At 37.4% G+C, this 22,376-nt stretch overlaps 2 protein-coding genes across 2 annotated transcripts; one reads left to right on the top strand and one right to left on the bottom strand.

The window, feature by feature from the left end:
• The first annotated feature begins 7,273 nt into the window (after positions 1-7,273).
• LOC114820230 (UDP-glycosyltransferase 86A1-like) lies at positions 7,274-9,421 on the top strand. Its single transcript, XM_029090808.2, has 2 exons — positions 7,274-8,011; positions 8,259-9,421. Exons 1-2 carry the CDS (start codon positions 7,483-7,485, stop codon positions 9,167-9,169), a joined length of 1,440 nt encoding a protein of 479 aa, XP_028946641.1. The 5' UTR covers positions 7,274-7,482; the 3' UTR covers positions 9,170-9,421.
• Positions 9,422-17,503: 8,082 nt separating this feature from the next.
• On the bottom strand, positions 17,504-17,848 carry LOC139189843 (uncharacterized). The gene has a single exon (XM_070809081.1). The coding sequence runs from the start codon at positions 17,846-17,848 to the stop codon at positions 17,504-17,506; it is 345 nt and encodes a 114-aa protein (XP_070665182.1).
• Positions 17,849-22,376: the final 4,528 nt, after the last annotated feature.

Raw genomic sequence — 22,376 nt, 5'->3', positions numbered from 1 at the left:
TTTCTGCCATGAGAGCAAAGAAGTTGTTATCAAAAGGTTGTCAAAGATACTTAGCACATGTGGTGTTAAATGATGTTGTTCCTAGCAGTGTGGAGGAAGTTTGAGTAGTCAGGCACTATCCTGATGTATTCCCAGATGATTTGCCTGGATTGCCGCCAGACAGAGATGTGGAGTTTTCGATTGATTTGCTTCCAGGTACAGATCCTATATCTTTGACTCCATATAGAATGGCTCCAGCTGAATTGAGAGAGTTGAAAATTCAGTTACAGGAATTAACTGATAAAGGTTTCATTCAACCTAGTACTTCACCTTGGGGAGCTCCAGTGTTGTTTGTAAGAAAGAAAGATGGAACTTTGAGATTATGTATTGATTACAGGCAATTGAATCGGGTAACGATTAAAAACCGTTATCCATTGCCTCGTATCAATGATTTGTTTGATCAGCTTAAAAGTGCATGTGTGTTTTCTAAGATTGATTTGAGATCTGGCTATTATCAATTGAAGATTAAAGATGAAGATGTACCTAAAACGGCTTTCAGGACTCGTTATGGACATTATGAGTTTTTGGTGATGCCATTTGGATTGACTAATGCACTTGCAGCTTTCATGAGGTTAATGAATGAAGTATTCCAGCAATATCTTGATAGGTTTGTCATTGTTTTTATTGATGATATTATGGTATACTCTAAATCAAAAGCAGATCATATTCGACATCTTAACTTGGTGTTAAAGAAATTGAGGGAACATCGGCTGTATGCCAAGTTTAGCAAATGCCAATTTTGGTTGAATCAAGTGGCATTTTTGGGACATGCAGTATCGACACAAATAATTCAAGTAGATCCTCACAAGATAGCAGCAGTGGAGAATTGGGAACAACCACGAACCGTCACTGAGGTACGGAGTTTTCTTGGTCTAGCAGGTTATTATCGACGGTTTGTTCAAGATTTTTCTATGATTGCTTTAGCACTAACGAAGTTAACTAGGAAGGATGTTAAGTTCGAGTGGGACGAGAATTATGAGCAAAGTTTCCAGCAGCTGAAATATTGCCTCACTCATGCTCCAGTATTAGTACTTCCTGACGAAAGTGGTAACTTTGAGATTTACAGTGATGCTTCCTTGAATGGTTTGGGATGTGTCTTGATGCAGCATAATAGAGTGATCGCCTATGCTTCTCAACAATTGAAGATTCATGAAAGGAATTATCCTACTCACGATCTTGAGTTGGCGGCCATTGTCTTTGCTTTGAAGATTTGGAGGCATTATCTCTATGGTGAGAAATGTAAGATCTTCACAGATCATAAGAGTCTTCAATATCTTTTTACTCAGCATGATCTTAATCTTCGTCAGCGAAGGTGGATGGAGTTACTAAGTGATTATGACTGCACTATTGAGTATCATCCGGGTCGTGCAAATGTGGTAGTTGATGCACTGAGTAGGAAACCTCAAGGTCGACTTAATGCTTTGTATGCTTGTCGTGTTCCTCTTCTTACAGATTTGAGAGCTACTGGAGTAAAATTGGAGATAGAAGAACGAAGAGAAGCTTTTCTTGCTAGTTTCCAGGTCAGGCCAATTTTGGTCGATCGTGTACTTGAAGCTCAAATGGTTGATGAAAAGATCCAAGAAATGATCCGATTCAGAAATGAAGGGAAAAAGAAAGACCTCAGGATTTGGGAATCGGATGGCATGCTTATGCAAGATAGCAGAATGTATGTGCCGAATAACGAGGAATTAAAGAAAGAAATTTTGGATGAAACACATTGTTCAGCTTATGCGATGCATCCAGGAAGAACTAAGATGTGCCATACCATTCGACCATTTTATTATTGGCCGGGTATGAAAAGGGAAATTGCAGAATATGTAAGTAGGTGTATTGTTTATCAGCAAGTCAAAGCAGAAAGAAAGAAGCCTTTTGGACGGATGCAACCACTTCCCGTTCCTCAGTGGAAATGGGAAAATATAACTATGGATTTTGTGTATAAGCTTCCACGTACATAGAATGGATTTGAAGTATCCCCTGAATAAATTGGCTAAGTTGTTCATCACGAAGATTGTGAAGTATCATGGAGTTCCAGTGAATATTATTTCTGATCGAGATCCAAGATTTACTTCTAAGTTTTGGATAGCTTTTCAGGAAGCTCTTGGTACGAAATTGCTTTACAGCACTACTTATCGTCCTCAAACCGATGGACAATCAGAGAGGACTATTCAGACGTTAGAGGATGTGTTGAGATCTTCAGTGTTACATTTTGGTGATTCTTGGCATGATCGCCTAGACTTGATGGAATTTGCCTACAATAATAGTTTTCATTCGAGCATTGGTATGTCACCATTCGAGGCACTTTATGGTAGAGCTTGTCGTACGCCATTGTGTTGGTTAGCGGTTGGCAAAAAAGTGCTAGAGGGCCCAGAGATTGTGGATGAGACTACTCAAAATGTTCAGGTGATTAAGTCTAACCTAAAAGCGACCCAGGATCGACAAAAGAGTTTAGCAGATAGACATGCCACTGATCGAGTATATGATGTGGGTAATTTGGTATTCTTGAAATTGTCACCTTGGAGAGGTGTAGTGCGGTTTGGAAAGAAAGGCAAGCTAAGTCTTAGGTATATAGGACCTTATGAGATCACTGAAAGGATTGGTGAAGTTGCTTACAGATTGGAGTTGCCTCCGGAGTTATCTAAGGTACATAATGTGTTTCATGTCTCGATGCTTCGACATTATGTTTCAAATCCTTCACATGTGATTCCTCCTCAACCTTTGGAGATTAATCCGGATTTGACGTATGATGAGGAACCAGTGACTATCTTAGATTGGAAAGATAAGGTTCTAAGGAATAAGACCGTGAGCTTGGTAAAAGTATTGTGGAGGAACCACTCAGTAGAAGAAGCTACATGGGAGACAGAAGATCAAATGAGAGAGATGTATCCAAGGTTGTTTTATGAGTATTAGTGGATTGATTGGTTGTATGAATTTTGAGGACGAAATTCTATAAGGAGGGTAGATTGTCACAGCCCGTCCCGAAATTTCATTATCGTTGATGTGAAAAGGCGGAATTGTACCTAAAGATTTCTAAGGTGTGTGTGTGACTTATACATTTGGTTAATATTGTCCTTCCTAAGTTTGTGGAAAATTTAATTTGGAACTTAGGTTATGTTTTCAATTGTGTGGTTAGGGATTAATGTGGACTACACACACTCAAACCTGCCTTCTCTCTCTCTCTCATGGACTTTCTCTCCCTTCCCTCTCTCGTTTTTTCTGCACCTTGTCACTGTGCACGTACGGACAAGCTTGTTCTACGCCATTTCTTCACATATTGAATGTTCTAAGGTAAGAATCGAACTCATCTTGAGTCCCTGAGTTCAAACATACTAATTTTGGAACTTAAGGCCTTCGAAATCATCGTGAAACCCTAACCCCGAAAATGTGCACTGTTCATGCACACGTAAAACATTGTGTTTCAGGGAAATTCAAGCTCACAGTGAGCTTAAAGAGGTTCCCACAAAGCTCGGGGACGTTCGTTTGAAAGTTTTGGACGTCGGGAAGCCCTAGTTTAAAGGTGGCCGGTTTTGGTGAAATTATCCCGACAAGTTTTCGAAGGATTTGGAAGTTTTAAAAGGTATAACCTTCTTCCTCTCGTGATTTGTGACATTTTGGTGAAAATTTCGTGAAAAATGGTGCGAAATCAAGTGAGAAAAGAGCATTTACAGGTTACCCAGTTTTCCTGTGCCGATGAGATTTTCCAGCGTCTGGAGGTAGGGGATGATGCGCATGCGGCGTTGGAAAATTTTTCTAGAAATATCTCGACGTCCGTGACGTCGAGTAGGTCACTGTGGTATATTCATATACCCAAATTGAGCATCGTATGAGAAGTTATTACGTATTGTTGGTTTTGTGCTTTAAAATAATGTTTTTATAGTTGTTTCGCATATAGGTGAGACCTATCACGAGGACGAGTGCATTCAAAGGCGCCACGAGGGTTACGACCCTTCGACAATTACTAGTGAGTGGGGTAGTTATTTTCTGTTTATACCTATATACTACTGATTTTTCCCAGAAATTGAATTTAAATGAAAGTATGTTTTAAAATGCCATGCATGCATAATATATGAAATATATGAATTAGTATTTGATGCATATATATGAAATGGTGCTGTGGACGCACAGGTCAGTATCAGGTGAGTTTTATGTTGTTCATGTGATTTATTGATGATGTGAATTGTGTTGAGAGCTCATAACCTGCACCCCTGGTGTTAGTGCTTATATTATTCACCCCGCACGACACGCTCACCTTGGATCCAAGTAGGTGCATGTCGTACAGACCACTAGAGGTGGTTTTAACATGTCGTACAGACCATTAGAGGTGGTTCGACTTGTATGTGATTTTAGATTATTATACAGCTGTTGATGAGAGAAGCACTAGAGCGTATTCTTACACCATTCTCGTCGTATAGACTACTTCAGGTAGTTCCGATTTATGTGCAGAGTAGCGCCGTACAGGTCATAGTTGGTGACTCTGGTTGGTGTGGATATTGAGCTATAGAATTAACCGTACAGGACAACTGCAGGCTCTCCGGTTGATTCATTATTTCATCTGTTATATTGATGCATCCTTAATATGTTTTGAAGCATAGCATGGCATATTTTCCTGAAAAGTGTTAAAGAATTGTGATTTGAGTTATTTGCTATTATATATGATTATATATATATATATATATATATATATATATATTATTTTTCTGGGAAAGTATATAGGTTTTACAGCGAGGGGTTAGAAGTGTTATTAAATGAAATATTTTCGAAAAACTTTGTTTTACTGACCCACTTAATCTTGTTTTGCGCCCCTCCACGTTCTAGTTAGCAGTGTTGGTGGCTCACGAGGATTTCCAAGGCGTTCTGACAGACTACTTAAATGTATGACTCACCTTTGGGTGTTGTAATTTAGTAATGGTCCTACTTGACTGCACTTAGTACTTATGCTCTGATTATGTGTGTTTCATACTTAAACTCACTCTAGTATGTTAGTTGGATTTATTGCTGGTAGTTGGTTTTTATTCCTTTGTATTTCTTTTACCTTTTTGCTTCCGCATCTCACTTTTGGTTACGTCACGCCCACGTGATGGCTAGCACACCTTGATTTTAGAGTCGGGGTGTGTCATTGGGGCTCTTGGGCTCGGATTGACGAAAACACAAGTTACGTTTTTGATTTTTTGGATTCAGTTTTTTCTGAAAGGATAAAACTGATTGAACAGTTATCTCCGTTTTATAACTGATAAGAATGAACAGTTATGTCTGTTCAAGTTATGCCATTATAGATATGGCAATAAGATTAGAAACTTAACATTGAATTTCCAATGCTTCTTTTTCATCTTACACAGAAAAACACACAACCAATTCGCCAAAAATCCAAGTTCGAGTGCAAGAACTTGGATTAGATAGTTGTATCCTGCAAGATAGACGTCCATTGAACTACTGCACGGGTGTAGGGGCGAATTTCTGTCTTAGGTGATTACATTTGCAAGCCTCTATCTTCAAGATCAAGTCAGTGATTTGTGATTTTATATGCAATTTACTTAAGTGTTTGTATTTTGATATTTATTGTATTTGTTGTTGAATTTCTCATTTGAAATAAACTGTGCAAATTATATATATATATTGTATCAGTGACATTTGATTGGTTTCTAACAATTGATTGGTCTGATATATATATATAAATGTGTGTGTTTTGGATTCAATTTGATGTTTTGAGAATCTTTGTGATTTGACTTGAGCAGTTGGTTGAATTCATATATTGGTAATTCATTATATTGGAATGAATTACTAGTTGATAGTTTTACTATCTGTTAGACTTAATTGTTTCGAATTAAGTTGAGGAATAGTGGGAGTGGATATTTAGGTCTACTGATGTCAGTTTGATCATAATGTTATAAGTGCAGATTGAACATAAGTAATTTGAGGGCATCAGTTACATGTTGGTTGTGATTGTAAGCTTTTGATTCTATGTTTTGAGATGTATAGATAGATTGTTTATGATGTTACTCAAAAGGCTTGGTGATCACCTTATGGTAAATCTTGATAGAACTAGTCTACTTGGTTCATACTTGCTCAAGTGGGAGAATGTAAGAATATGAGCGTAAGTATGAATCCGTGAACTTAGTTATTGGTCTTGAGATTGAATGAGAAGTCTTATTGGGAATGGATTTTGTAATCCATATTACACTGGACTACTATTTAAGGGATTAGTTTCCTATGAGGATTCTAATAGGGGAATCCTTATGGGATTTGGCAAGGATTATGTTGTGTATATATACAGTGGCCTCTGCTCTCACAGTTGATATGCTTGATTACGAACTAAGACCTATTATTAGTTAATAGCAAAACCGATTACTGGAGAGAGGAGACGGTGCACTGCAACCTTACATCGAAACTTGGACATGGCTGCTTCTTCGAGTTCATCTGCAGGTATGATATTCTCCGTACATTAGTTTAATGAACATCAGTTTGTGTTTTGATCACAGTAATTCATATTACTTTTTCTTGGTTTGTGTTTCATCTAACAGAAGAATCATCCAGATATCAGAGCGGACGCGGTTCATGATTTTCTTCTCTCTATTCGTTATGCTGCCAAATTTACAACATTACAACATATTAATCTAACACTTAATGTTTACTACGAGAAATATGAGCAATTTTTTCTATACGAATCATCATACATAGAAGATCTTTACTGTCTCTTATTTGGCTAGGTTGGTATGTCTCTGTTTCTTTAGACATCTGATCACTTGTTTTATTTACTGTTCCTTTGTGTTCATAACATATTGCAACAGGTTATCATGATTTCTCTTATGTACATGTTCATATTTAACAATTTTCAATGCATAACGGTTACTTGCAATATTTGCAGGCCTTGGTTTTCTCCAATTTTCAAAGCAAAATTCGTAAGGGTCTAGGGATTCTTTTTCCTTTTGGATTTTTTGGTCATTTTCTTTCAGTTTGTTGATGTCAGATTCAAATCCTATATAATCATTGGAATCAAATGATCAGTTAAATGGAATCCAACAATTCATTCACTTGATCCTGAAAAATAAATTGAAAGTAAAAACCCTCATGTAGATGCTTAGTCATGTTGAGTAGAGTAGTGTGCTCTCCTCTTTCGAATCCACATTCTCGTATTTTAGATTAGATTAATTAAAAATAGTTAGAATAAAAACAAGTAAATCACTACAATAGAGTGTGATAGAATATTAAGTTTGTCTTGTTAAAAAGCTATGAAAGTTTGTCTCTCGCTACTAACTATATTCTACATAATAGAATAAGGAGGTGGCCAGGCGTGTTCATATTATATACACACACACACACACACACACACACACATACATAGATAGATATATGTATATGGAGTACATACAGGCTGTCAAAAACTTTGTGTGTTAGAGAGAGAGAGAGAGAGAGAGAGAGAGAGAGAGAGAAAGAGAGAGGGAGAGAGAAATGGAGGAAAATCAGTCAAAGCCTCACGCAATCATGGTGCCTCTTCCTATCCAAGGCCATGTAATCCCATTCACCAATCTAGCCATGAAGCTTGCATCAAATGGTTTCACCATCACTTTTGTCAACACCAAATGTGTTCACCGCCAGCTACTCAAATCACAACCCAACAACAACTCTGGAGATCAAGATGACATCTTCTCCAAAGTGCGGGAATCCGGCCTAGACATACGTTACACAACGGTGAGTGATGGTCTTCCATTAGCCTTCAACCGATTTCAGAATCTCGACCAATTTCTCGAGTGTTCTTTGCATGTCTTCCCTGCTCATGTTGATGAACTTGTTGGAGATTTAGTCCAATCTGACCCCTCAATCTCTTGCTTGATCGCTGATACCTACCACTGTTGGCCAGCAACCATAGCCAACAAGTACAATCTTGTCCATATTTCTTTCTGGACTCAACCAGCTCTAGTTTTTAACATCTACTATCACTTGGACCTCCTCATAAAAAATGGTCATTTTGGTTCTCAAGGTATGCAATATCCTTCTCATAGATCGCCTTTCGCTTTGATGTATTAAATTCTTATATTGCAGTATACCTATGCCTAATGTTATGTTTTGTTGCTAGACTGTCAATTAGATCACATACTATTTTTCATCCGTTACATTACAATCACATATTTGAACAAGAATTCAATAATTGATAGTTTGTTCTGACGTTTTAACAAGAGAAAATGTCCTATTACACTTCTCTTTTATTTTTTTGGTTCATTTATTAGATAATCGTGAGGGCACCATCGATTACATACCTGGAGTGAAGGCTATTGAACCAAAGGACTTGATGTCAAACTTGCAAGAAACAGATATATCAACACCGATGCACCGCGTCATATACAAGGCATACGAGGAAGTGAAAGGGGCAGATTTCATATTGTGTAATACAGTGCAAGAACTTGAATCCGAGTCCCTCTCAGCCTTGCAAGAGAAGCAACCCACCTATGCAATTGGTCCTGTTCTCTCCAATAAACCTACTAAGGGTATGGTGGCTACCAATTTAATGTCAGAGTTTGACTGTACTCAGTGGCTCCACACTAAGCCTCATGGTTCAGTTTTGTTCATTTCATTTGGAAGCTATGGTCAAGTTACTAAAAATGATTTCGAAGAAATAGCTCATGGACTTTTGCTTAGTAAAGTGAGTTTCATCTGGGTGCTTCGCCCGGACACAACAAGTTATGATGAAACATGTATCATGCCGGTCGGATTTGAGGACGAGACTAAAGATAGAGGGTTGATGGTGCCATGGTGCTCTCAGATTGAGGTGCTTTTGCATCCAGCAATAGGAGGGTTCTTAACACATTGTGGATGGAATTCCATACTTGAAAGTATGCGGTGTGGTGTTCCCATGTTGTGTTTTCCTCTATGGACTGACCAAATCACTAATAGGAAACTAGTAGTTGATGATTGGGGGATTGGACTAAATCTTTGTGATACAGTTAAACTCGTTACAAGGGGAGAAGTAGGGGAGAAGATCAACCGTCTGATGTGTGGAGATTCGGGTGATGGATTACAGAAACAGATCAAGAAAGTAAGGCAAACTTTAGAGGACGCATTGGCTGTAAATGGGTCATCAGAAAGAAATTTATCTCAATTCATTTGTGGCGTTAAGGAAAAAATTCGGACACGAGCGTGACTTCCACATTGCCACTATATGTGGCTCTGGTTCATCATCTCATTGTCATCGACTCACCGGCTTCATTAGTCATGCGAAGGCGATTGTGCCCCTTTCTCTGTGGGGCATCAAGTCTCAATTATTGCTCTTATAATCCTCAACCTTTCTATTATGTTGTTGCCCTACTCCGTCGTTCGTTCCTTCTATTAGCTCAAGTTGTATCTCAAATATTCCGGAAGTAATTATAAGTTTCTCTCCACTGCTTTGAGATCATTTAAGTGACTTTTTTACTTCAAAAAAGGTTTTGTGCCTTGATCCGTTGGAGCATTTGAAGCATGGATTGTTCTATCCGTTACGTTCTTTTCTATCCTGGACTTCACAGAGAATGCTATCGATCATACAAAGCAGTGAAGTCCATATCATAATATTAACACTAGCTTGATATACACTTTTCTGTTACGTTCTTTTCCTGAACATAATAATCGGCATTGAACCTTGAAGTACTAAATGATAACAAACCTGCATAATGAGTCTATCATAATAATATAATTATAATTAGCTTCTCTATCAAGAGCTTATATTTATATTCTGTACTCCCTCCAAAAATCACTTCATTATGTATAAAAAATCAAAAGTAAATTCAGATTAAATACCAATTTCGCTATAAGAAAAATAAAAAAAACCATTTCCAGATGAAAAAACCTCGTTAGGCCAAATACCTTTTCGTCACCTATAATTTGCCCAACAAAATTCCGTTGCTCAAATATTTGCCCGTAGAAATATAATCATTTGTTGGTTGAACATAGTTAATTGACAAAATAAAGTCACAGGTAAAAGAGCGTTGACCAACCTAGTCCGACGAATATACCTTGCTCAACGACACAGTTTCGTCGAGTTTATGGAAATAAAATATTATAAAAAATTCGCCCAACATATAATTCGTTGGGAAACTGTTTTAAAGAAAGAAAAAAAATACAATAAAAGTTTGCTCAAGGAATATATTCGTCGAAGCAGAGCCCTTAAATATTTTTTTAAAATTCGAAATTAAAACAATATTTAAATTAAATAATGTATTTAATTATAATTATATTAATCTAAAAAGCTAACATAAATCAAAACTTTAAAGAAATTTATTTAAATATATTAAAAACAAAATATTCTAACAAAAACTAAACTAAGTACGAGTCACGACTACTCGGGTGGGTGCGGTTTAGGTAGCTGGTGGAATGGCAGCTGAAGGTCACTCGAAGGATTCGAAATGTGAATGCCAAAAGCTAACTTTACTTGGGCTATCACAACAATGTACTGTATAAGGCCGTCCTCTCACCGGCGCATGGCTTCTCGCTCGCTCGTGCGCAGCTTCTTTTCGCTGGTTCACTAGCTACATCAGCAAAAGAACGTTCTCCGTGCTTCCAGACATGCTGAGCTCCACATATTCATGTACAGAAAAAGCGGGGGGTCGATTCTGCGAAAGTGTAGTGAAAAAGTTGTCCAAGTTGGTCTCTCAATAAAGGTCGTACCCAGTGCACAAGGCTCCCGCTTTACGCAGGGTCTGAGAGAGGTCCAAGTTTGTCTCCCAATACTAACTATATTCTACATAATAATGAAGTTTGATAAAAATTAGCAAGTGGTCCTTTACCACAAGTGGCGGAAATGAGTAGAGTCATTACATTACAACGTGGGTTTGAACATTGTTAGTGGCTAATCTAACAAAATCTATTATTTGACCCCAAAAAAATGTTTAAAAATTAGTTAAAAATTTAAAAAAAATTATCAAAAAATAAACTTAAGAATTATAAAAATACATAACTATGACACATGGCGCTACGGAATCGGTTGAAAATCTATCCAAAAATATTGTACTTTCGAATAATGTCACGTGGCGTGACGAGATTGGTTTTAAATCTTATTCATAATTAAAATAAAATTATTTTATAAAAAAATAATAATAATATTTTAAAACGAATTGACTGGGTTATTCAATTTACAATTTTAGGCAGTTATTGTTCACTAATGGCAATAATTGCCTTGCTCAATAGCCTGACAGTAATTGCTTAGGCAATTTAGTAGGGTGGAAGTGCTCTAAGTTGGCTTGGTCCACCCCTTAAACACTACCCTTTCCTTCTCCCACAGCTCGCCACTTTCGAGTACTTAGGGCTAGTTTGGAATTGCTATGCTTTAAAAAAAAAAGATTTGTTTCTACTATGATGTAAGAATAAATAGCTGTAAAATAAAATTGTCAGGTGTTTTTGGTAAATTGTTTTGCAAAGGTGCTTTTAACAAAAAAAAAAAGTGTTTTGAGTGTTTGGTAAACTTTTATATAGATTGTTGTGAATATGTTAACTGACTAAAAAAGTATGGTATTTAATGTATATAATAATTGTCAAAGATAATAATGTACGGGCAAAGATTATAACTTTGTAAAATATGCGGGGGTTGGGGTATCCTTACCATTAGAAAATTTCATTAAATGAGCACTGATTACTATGCTTTAAAAAAATTAAAAAAAATTATAAAACTTAAAAGCATGGTAGACCCTAATTCTGCTTTACTGCTGTCTTTGACAATAGTTTTTTAGAATAGCATTTTTTTTTTGTTTTACCAAAGACATTTAATGTTCCAAATTTTCTTATAAATAATTTTTCTTAAAAGCACCACAATCTCAAACCCACCCTTAATTATTTTCCACTGACATTGCTTCTTTCTCTTTCAAAATTATTTTTTGATTATTTTTTAATTATTTTATTTTCCATTTTGGGGAGTTTAGAAATTAGTTTTGAATTTAGAAGCCTCCGCCAGAAGAAAAACTTATGTTGAGCTCAGCTTACCATTGGACTTTGTTGAGTAGCAGTAACTCCCATTCAAGACTTGCCATTTGTTAAACGTAAATATAATTTCTACTTAAATGTTTCAAAATATTAAAATAAAAAAGATTATTTAAAACTAAAAGATAGAAATGAAAACAAACTCCCCACCCTAGTCCATCTCCATCGCACACCTACTACCCACCCCCTCCCAGTTCATCAGAATCCCTCAACTAAGGATTAGTTGCATAATGAATTTTTCTTCTTGTTCTTTCTACAAAGACATTGCTCGGCCTGTCCTGATTCATTAATTGTTTCATTTCATTATTTAAAAGGGCTTTTATTGGTCTAATCATTTTAGGATTTCTGGGTAAATACTCTGATTAAATATACAAAGAGCAGTGACATCTAAACTCCGAATTGAGGAATTGAGGAAGATGTATTTCTAAACAAGGGTTGAAGGTTGTGAAATTGGATACAAGATGGACTATCCTGCAAATAAAAATTAACTTTGCACAGTAGACTAGTCAACTAGTTACAAGTTAGTCAGTTATATAAACTGCAGTTGTAAAAACATATCGCTTCATTATGCAAACAGCAATAACAAAGCAATTATGAATTAAAGTATGCTGGATTGACTAGTCAAGCTCACCAGTCAACTAAGTACAGATTCATCAGTTAGTCAAACGCAAATCTACGAATCCAACTTAGTTCACTACAAGTTATCTTAGTCAACAACAAATCAGTTCATTGCTCATAATATGCAGTGTAAACTTAGTCTCTAACACTTATCAAATAACATTTCATAGGATGCATGAAACATATGCAAGTAAATAAGATATGTGGACGAGCCTGAAAAACCCACCTCTGGGTTAAAAAACTGGGGACTCTCCAATGAGTCCAATCCACTAGTATAATCAAGATTCTTAAAAAGTACCATGTAAATCTCAATTCCTAGACCTAGTCTACGGAGCAGCTTTACCTTTATGCAACATTGTCTTACACAAGATGGATTCCTTCGGTCTTCACGAAGTGGCAGCTCCTCATAAGCTCTTCACCTTATGGCACCGAAAGGGTGTTGTCTCCAGTCTTCACAAGATAGCAGCTCCTCCTGAACTCTTCACCTTGTCGCATCGAGACCAACACACAAACTATGCATATGATGATATGATAATGATATGTAGATCTAGATTCAATGTCTAGTCAGTTTCACCAATCAAATACTTGAAAAATGAAACTGACGCGAATCCCAAAAAAGGTCATTTTGAAGATTTGAAACTTGAAAAACTTGACCTAAAAACAAAGATCAAAATCACAAAAACAATGCTACCCTAAATGCAATGATGTGGGTATTTAGTGCATGAGTGTGATTTTGTGGCTAGGATTTTCAAGTAAGAACATAAGAGATAGCTCAAATCTAAAACAACTCTTTTATGAAAATAAAAATCTTCTAACCAAAACGAATGAGCATATAAAGAGATTTAAGCAAGCGAATTCAAAGATAGATTTATAAATATTCAAAGATAGAGATGAAAATAAAGCTCTAAAAACCTTTTCCAATCTCGGCCCTAAAAACCAAATAAACCCTAGCTTGATGTTTATAAATAGGGTTTAATGTTCAGACAGAAATGGACCAGAAAAGCGACGTGTCATGTGTAAAAGCAATCTAGAAAGATCTAGGGTTGAAAAACACTCTCGAGGAAAAGGCTGTCGGAAAACCCATGTGGCATGTAAGCAGCGAGAAGTTTTGACTAGACATAACCACTAGACAGAATGAACTGGAAATAATGGCATGAAATGCATATGTATGAACAAACCTTTGATGAGAAAAGTTAAGCTCTTGAAATGCTATTTCTAGCAGCATGATCCCAAAAGTAGCATTTTAACCCTAAAACTAACTAGAGGATGTGTGGTACAATTTACAACATTTGACAAGGGAAGCTAAACAATAAAACTAGACTTCACAGGTTGATCATTGATTTAAATGAAAGGGTTAGAAATAAAGAATCGTGCAAAGAATATTTTGCAGAAGCAATTTTCTTCTATTAATACAAGGAGACTTTATCAATGAGAATCCTAAACTAAGCAAGATATCAAGGATGATATCGTTGACTTCTCAACACTCCCCCTCAAGTTGAAGAGTGAATGTTGAGAATTCCAAACCTGTGAATAATCCTTGAGAAAGTTTCCTTCCCCAATGCCTTCGTGAGTAAGTCCACAAGTTGATGTGAAGAAGGAACAAATCTTGTGACAATTGAATCATCTTCTATTTTATCCCTAATGAAATGACAGTCCATTTCTATATGTCTGGTTCACTCATGAAAAATCAGATTAGCAGCGATGTGAAGAGTCGTTTTATTGTCACAATGAAGCAAGGCCAGTCTTGGATGTAGTACACTTAGGTCTTTTAATAAATATCACAGCCATGATAATTCACAACAAGTTCAGCCATGGCTCAATATTCGGCCTCCGCTGATGACAAAGACATGGTCTTTTGTCTCTTTAACCTCCAAGAGATCAATGAAGAGCCCAAAAAAATACAATACCCTGTAGTTGATCTTCGTGTTGTAAAACATCCTGCCCAATCTAAATCACAATATGAATTTAAGACCAATTCATTCTAAATGGCTGCTTCCATGTGTGGTATGCGAGGCTCATGCATAAACCTACTCAACACATGCACTGAATAGGTTATATCCGGCCTAGTGATCGTTAGATATATCAAACGCCCCACCAATCTTCTATATTTTGCCGGATCTTTAAGGATTTCACCATTGTCTGATAACTTAAGATTTTGACAGTGGGAGAAAACGTATAATGAAAATCAATACCCTCAAGCTAGGTATAACCCTTGGCAACCAAACGTGCCTTATAACGTTCAATGGAGCTATCGAAATAATGCTTGAGTTTGTAAACCCAACGGCATCCAATGGGTGATTTACCAAGAGGAAAAAGAGTGAGAGACCAAGTGCGATTAGCCTCCAATGCTTTTAATTCAGAATCCATGGCAGCTTACCTATAAGGGTAAGGAGCAGCTTCCTCAAAAGTTCGGGGTTCAACTTGATGAGCAATATTTGCAAGGAAAAACTGTTGTGCAGGTGAGAAACGATGATAAGTGAGATAATTAGCAAGTGGATACCGTGTACCTAAGGTGTGACCAGACAACGAAGATGATGAAGAACTTGTTTAGGTAAGCTTGACAGTAAGGTAAATAAGTCACACAACTTAGGTGGCAAAGAAGAGTGACAACCGGAACGACGGAGCACCAGTGCTAGAGCAAGGGAAGGCACGGTAGGTGATGGCAGGGAAAGGTACAGTTGCAGGTTCAGTGGGTGTTGCAGGCATTGAAATAAAAGAAGTTGGCACGGCAAACGCTACATTGTCTGAAGATGGCAGTGCAAGGGGATCCGCAATTGAAGCATTGGCGAGAGGATCAGAAGGGTGGATGACAGAGGGTGACACTATGTCAGGGAGGTTAGGGATGAGGGAAGGTTCATGGATAATAAATAAGTGGGGTAGGGTGAGACACATTTTGAGGTGAAGTTGGACAGAGTGACGTTTGATATGGGAATATGGTTTCATGGAAGACAACATCACGACTTGTAAAAATTTGGTGAGTAGTGAGATTGTATAATTTATGTGCCTTCTGACCAACTGGATATCGTAGAAAAATGTATTTGTGTGCAGTGGAGAAAATTTGTGAAAAACATGTGTATCAGTGGCAAAAGCAAGGCATCCAAAAACTTGAAGGTGTGAAAAAGTGGGTGGTTTGGAATATAAAAGTTCAAAAGGTGTTTTCTTTGAAAGAATCGATGTGGGAAGACGGTTAATGAGATGAACGACAGTGAGCACACATTCAACCCAAAAAATGGAGGAGAAGATTAGCTTGAAAATGCAAGGCACGAGTTGTTTCAAGTATATGGATATTGCATTCTACAACCCTATTTTGTTGAGGCGTATAAACTCAAGAATGTTGGTAAATGACTCCATGATCTTTAAAGAGACGAAGGGAAAAAAGTTCCCCACCGTTGTCGACTCGTATTTGACGAATAGAAGTATTAAATTGAGTATTGACAAAGGAGAACAAATTCTTCAGGATATGTTGTGTTTCATTTTTGTGTTGCATAAGAAAAATCCATGTAAAACGAGAATAATCGTCTACAATGGTTAAGAAATATTTTTCCCTAGAAGTAGAGGCAACTTTAAAAGGACCCCAAATGTCACAATGAATCAAAGCAAATGGTTTTATAGTTGAAATAAAACTAACACCAAATGGTAATCTACTTTGCTTGGGTACTGGATAAACATCGTTAGCATTACTGGACACAAAAGGAAAATGCAACAATTGTTTTGACATGAAAGCTAATCTAGGAGTTGATAAGTGAGCCAAACACTGATGCCATAACTCTGTAGGTGAGAGCATAAGGTTGCAGAACTACCGAGGATGGTCAGACTTCGTAGAAGCCCAGGCCACCAAGTAGTACAGCCCTCATTTTCGCTTACCCAAACAAATCACCGTCCTCGTCGTTAGGTCCTAAATGACACACCAAGAAGGAAAAAAAGTTACGAAACAATGTAATCCACTTGTAATACGACTCACTAACATCAAATCTACTTTAAAAGTAGGCACACATAGCACATCTTACAATTTAAAAGTAGAACTCATAGGAATGTGACCAATAGAGAGTATGCCGGTTTGCTCTCCACTAGGCAACAAAACATGAGACATTTTTGTATTTTTAACACCATCAGTAAGCAATTCTGGTGTAGAAGTGATATGATCTGTTGCACCACTGTCGATTATCCATCGATGGAGTTGCAAAGGTGATTTCGACAAATTTGTCTGAGCTGCATTGGCATGTGGCGCATCACTTCCCTGGCCATTCATAATTTGCCGAATTTGTTGAAAATGGACCTTAGAAAGCCCAGACATGACGGACTGCATCTCCTCCTTGGTAGCTACATTTTCGAGACTTGATTAACCGAGGAAGAACTCTTTTCCTTCTTGGGACGGCTATTCCTTTTTTGTGGCTTAACCTTATGCAAACGATGGCCTGGTGGATACCCATGAAGTTGATAACATGTATCAATGGTATGGTAGTCTTGATTGCAATAAGTGTAATGAAAAGGTTTGCGATTAGAATATCATGAAGAATAAGATGATTTCGAGCCACCTTGAAGAAAAGCCATGGCTACTGTGTCTGCAGTAACTCGTGAAGAAAGCAAGGTTCATTTGCTTCTCCTCCTGGGAAATGGATGCATAGGCCTGACAAACTGTAGGTAGAGGATTCATCAATAAGACATGCCCTCGAAAGGCAATATATGAGTCATTAAGTCCCATGAGAAACTGCATCAATATGTTCCTCTCATTCTATGCTCCACAAGTGCAGGAAACAGAGTCACTATAGGATGAAAATTCAACCCACAAACTCTTCATCTTCGTGTAGTATGCAATAATGGAAAGTTGATCTTGTGTAAGTGAAGCAACGTCCCGTTGCAGTTGGAAAATTTGGGGAGCATTACTTTGAAAATATTGCTCACGCAATTCCTCCTAAATCGCATGAGCATCAGTCATATAAAAGATATTGTTAGAAATATTTAAGTCAATGGAATTGATAATCCATGCAACAATCATGTCGTTGCATTTTTGCCATGAAGCGTGATCGTCCGGCTTGGTCTTGACGGAAGGTTGTGTGACAGTGCCATCAACAACGCCAAGTTTGTTTTTAGCACTCAGTGAGATCTTCGTAGCATGAGACCAGGTAGAATAATTATCCCCATTCAAGGGTTTCGAAACCAACATCATGGATGGATGATCGGATTGATGGATGAATAATGGGTTGGAAATATCAGCCTTGGCATTAGAACTGCTTCCAGAAATCACGTCGGTGGCCATGGTAGACGACGGAAAAAAATGAGCTATGTGAAAATAGCAAGATAAAAGGCAGCAGAAAGAACTAGGTACATCCTAGCTCTCGATACCATGTAAAGAATCGTGCAAATAATATTTTGCAAATTTTCTTCTATTGATACAAGGAGAATTTATACAATAAGAATCCTAATCAAGGAAGTAATCTAGCCTACATTCTAGGATTACAAATAATCACAAATAATTACAAGTAAATTACAAAATAGTTTCCTAAACTAAGCCAAGATATCAGGGATGATATCGTTGACTTCTCAACATTGGAATCCAATCAATCCTTTTTCCCAAAAAGAAGAAAAACAGTGCCTAGAAAAAGAGGTTTGATAAGTTGATCATTGATTCCAAGTTTTTTTTTCTGAATAAAGACTGATGAACTGGGAAGTTGTAGTTTTGGCAAAAATTGATCATTGATTTAATCAATGGGCTGGGTTGGTGGGGACGGGAAGGAGGGAGAGAGGGATGAGGTAATTTGAGATAATAAATCTTTTGATTTGTTTTTTTCAATTTTAGTTTATGTAGTAACTTTTTTTCTTCAAGTTTTAGATTAAAGTTAATAAAGAGAACGTTATATATATTAATTTGGTTTAACACATGGCAAGTTTTGAGTGATGGTGGAGAGCCACTCAGCAAGCTATGTCTCCAAGTTTTTCTCCTTGGGAAGCCATTGGTTATCTGCCACAATCATTTGATTTACTGGTTTCAGGGTGTTTAGTTGACCATTTAAATTGTAGAAGAAACAATAATACTACCAACACTAACGACGAACGACATCATTTCCTCACCTCTTTTTTGTCAAAATCTTACACCTCATCTTACCTGACCTCATTTTACCAAGAGGATCCATAATAACTTACATGACATGGGCGTAACGGTATATCTGTGTCGTATCATGTAATTAAGTCTTTCTCTTAATAAGGACTTTCATGTCATAGGTACATCAACACTACAACGTTCAGTGTGAGTGATACAATGTAATGTGAACCAAAACTCATACATGTCCTTGTTAGAAGGAATAGTGTATAAGTTGCTTACAAGCGAAACCAAACCAATAATGGTTTTTTGTTTTTTGTTTTTTTTTTTTTTTTGAGAAACGAGAAATATTATAACCAGGGCAAATCGCCAAGTGAAACAAGGAAAGCCGAAGAACGGAAAATATAGCAAAAGAAATGTGAGGTCAGGGAATCAAGAGACGCCGCCATACATGGCACATACGTCGTCCTGACCACATAAAACCAAACTACTACTATAGAGGACATGGCAATCTGTCTTTGTTCAGAATTCTTACAAATTAGAATGGGAGTCAAGAGGACATATGTGCCATGTATGGGAGCGTCTCTTGCCCGAGACAAGAATATAGGGTAAGCCTCCCAATAGGCGTTGTCAATAATGCTTAAGGTAGGGCCCTCCACGTGGATCTAATAAAAATTAGAACAAATTTTGGAAAAACTTAATCTGATAGGCTATAGGCTTTAGATTAAGTTACAACTTTTGAACAAAATAGTTTTAAGTGAGATCCACTAAATGAGTGTAGAAAGTACGGTGTCCAAATTTGTTCCAACACGAGGGCTTAGACAGGGTGATCCTCTTTCCCCATATTTATTCATGTTGGTCAGTGAAGTGTTACGCTCCTTATTCAGCAAGCGAGCGATAGGAAGTGAATTGAGGGTGTTAAAATGGATTTTGCCGGTCCCACGATATCCCACATTCTTTTTGCTAATGATACTTTGATTTTTCTAAAGGCGGAGGAGAGAAACTGCAGAAATCTTATTCAGTTAATTGATGAGTACTATTCGGCCTCAGGTCAACAGGTGAATAAGTCCAAATCGAGTGTATTCTTCGGGGGGAATGTCTCGGAGTCTTTATCAATCCGACTGGCTGCAATTCTTGGGATGGAGAGAGTTGGGAACCTGGGAGTATATATGGGTGTTCCGGCAATTTGGGGTAGATCCAAGAAAAGCGGCCTTGCTTATGTTAAAGGAAGGCTACTGGGAAAGATCCAAGGTTGGAAGCGTTCAACACTCTCACAAGCAAGGCGTGAGGTTCTAATAAAGGCGGTGGCGCAAACAATTCCGGCGTATCCCATGAATCTATTCAAGTTTCCTACAAAACTTCGCAATGAATTAGATGCAATGATTTCAAAATTTTGGTGGGGACAAAAAGATGGGGAGAATCAGATTCATTGGGTCTTAAGGGACCAAATGGGTCACTCCAAAGAAACTGGCGGTTTAGGTTTAAGATGCTTTGGGGAGTTCAACAACACTTTCTTGGTGAAACAGTGTTAGAGGCTGTTATTGGAGCCAAATTCCTTCTGGATGTCGGTACTTAAAGATCGATACTTCCCAACTCTTTCCTCAATGCAAAGCAGGGTGGAAGAGTTTCATGGGCTTGGTCAAGCCTTTTAGTTGGAATAGAAATTATTTGTGGGGGTGCATATTGGCAGATAATGAATGGAAAAGAGGTACGGGTTTGGGTGGATAGATGGCTTCTATCCATTCCTTTGGGAAGACCCTCCCCATTAGGCACGACACAAATCTCATTGAACCTAAGGGTTAGCTCTCTGATATGTACTGATGATGGGGCTTGGGACATTGATTTTTTGAAACCATTTGTTATGGATAAGGAGTTTATTGCGATTTTAGAGATTCATATTGGAGATTCGAATTTGAAGGATAGATTGGTGTGGCCTTTCAAGAAAAAAGGAATTTATTCGGTCAAGTCTGGATATCACTAGGCAATGACCAGGACCCATCTTCACAGGAATGTTAATCCTCACTAGTCAGCCATCATCCCAAATCATTTATGGAAGTGTAAGATGTCAAACCTTATTAGAAGTCGTAAGGCGGTGACGACTGCACCCCGTTTGCCTCCCCTGGCTCATCCGTCAACTGCCACTGCTCCTGCACAAATGGACCACTTGCCGGTTGGTCCCGAGGTCTCCCATGTGCCAGCGTCATCAGCCTCATCAGTGGCGCTACCTATTAGCGCCAGGCTTGGTCACCGCCGTCCCTGCACGCCCGACACACCATCAACATCCACTACTAATGGGGTCACATCAAGGTAAAGATTTCCTTGAACTCCAACTGCTTTGGACCAAAATGTGGGCGTAAAGTAGAACTTGCCATTCTAATTTTTCTACTAATCTTTGTTCAAATCTAATGTTTGTTCATAGTGAAAATATTTATTTGTTTGTCATCTACAAACAAATAAATATTTTGTTCAAATCTAGAGTTTCTTTTTAATACAAATAGCACTGCTTTGGGTTTTGGTAAAATTTTTGTTCAATTTTTCTACTTAATTATGAGTTTTACTAGTTTAAGTTTGTTCAAAAATTTGACCTCCAGCTGCTCTAAGTTCGATCTTTAGTTATTTAGGTAAGTAGAAAGAAAATGTGTAAAGCAGATGTATCATTGTGCTTTTCAAATGCATATGCTTCCTTGAACTAAAAGTAATTGTTGTTTACTTATGCAAATCGCGGAGTTGGATTGTATTTACATTTTGTAATAGTGCATACAATGTTGGCAAAAGTACAAACCTTATAAGGAATACCAAATATGAATTATGATAACAATTTGGTTAACTTGGTTTTCTTATTTTCAGTTCAGTTTGTTAAGTTATGTCATTTAAGGATTAAACAATTATTATATATATATATATTGTTTATTGTTGTCATCATTCTGAACCTTTTATTAAACAGTTGTGATCATTCTTCTGGATACATATATTGTTTATGTTATTTTCAGGTTTTTGGGAAATGTTTTAATTACAGGGAGGTTATGCTGAAATTTTAGTAGGATTTGTTATTAGTTATGGGTTAACAATAATTTTATATTTCTTTGCAGCCAAGAAGAACACCTAGGGACCTTGTTGCCAGTTGATGACGGTGAAGATCACCCGGGTGAAAAATGGCCATATCAGTATCAGATACGACAAGTGGCATTGGGCTGCACCAACAGCGGAGCAGCATAGCACATTGGCCCACGACATTGGTCACGTCGTTTGGACCTATTGCCCTATGAAATGGAAGTCTTGGAAGGTGATGTCAGACTAGGTGAGGACACAAGTGTGCTCACAGTTGTCGGTAAGTATCCTACCTCTTAATTGTTTTTCCTTCAAATTTTATATATTTATATTACTTAATGTATGTAATTAATTTGTTACATTGCAGACGAACTACAATTTAATCAATGACGAGTCATTGGCGTATGTCAACAGGCTCTTTGTTGAACGGTACAAGCAGTGGAAGAGCGACATGCACCAATATTTTCAGACATTTGATGATCCGCAAGTCGCTCTTGAGGAGGGTTGCCCGAAGGAGTTTGAGGGTCAAGAGGATAATTAGGTGTGGCTCTGCGGTCATTTTCAAGAGCCTAGCTATGTGGTATTTTTTTATATTAAGTTTAAAATTATTATACGTTTTTTACTAATGTTTATTGATTCTTTTTATATTTCATTTCAATTTGAACTAATACGTTTATTTTTTGTATAACAGAAGAAGGGG

Source organism: Malus domestica, chromosome 12 (assembly GCF_042453785.1).
Source record: "Malus domestica chromosome 12, GDT2T_hap1".
NCBI lineage: Eukaryota > Viridiplantae > Streptophyta > Magnoliopsida > Rosales > Rosaceae > Malus > Malus domestica.
Note: the sequence above shows the minus strand (reverse complement) of the source record. Positions and strands in the feature narration are given on the sequence as shown.

What these genes read in the sequence shown, in the direction of transcription:
- LOC114820230 (XM_029090808.2), top strand. Translation starts at nt 7,483, where the DNA reads ATGGAGGAAAATCAGTCAAAGCCTCACGCAATCATGGTGCCTCTTCCT. An exon ending in TGGTCATTTTGGTTCTCAAG is followed by an intron (nt 8,012 to 8,258) that starts GTATGCAATATC and finishes TTCATTTATTAG; the next exon opens with ATAATCGTGAGGGCACCATC.
- LOC139189843 (XM_070809081.1), bottom strand. Translation starts at nt 17,848, where the DNA reads ATGGCCACCGACGTGATTTCTGGAAGCAGTTCTAATGCCAAGGCTGAT.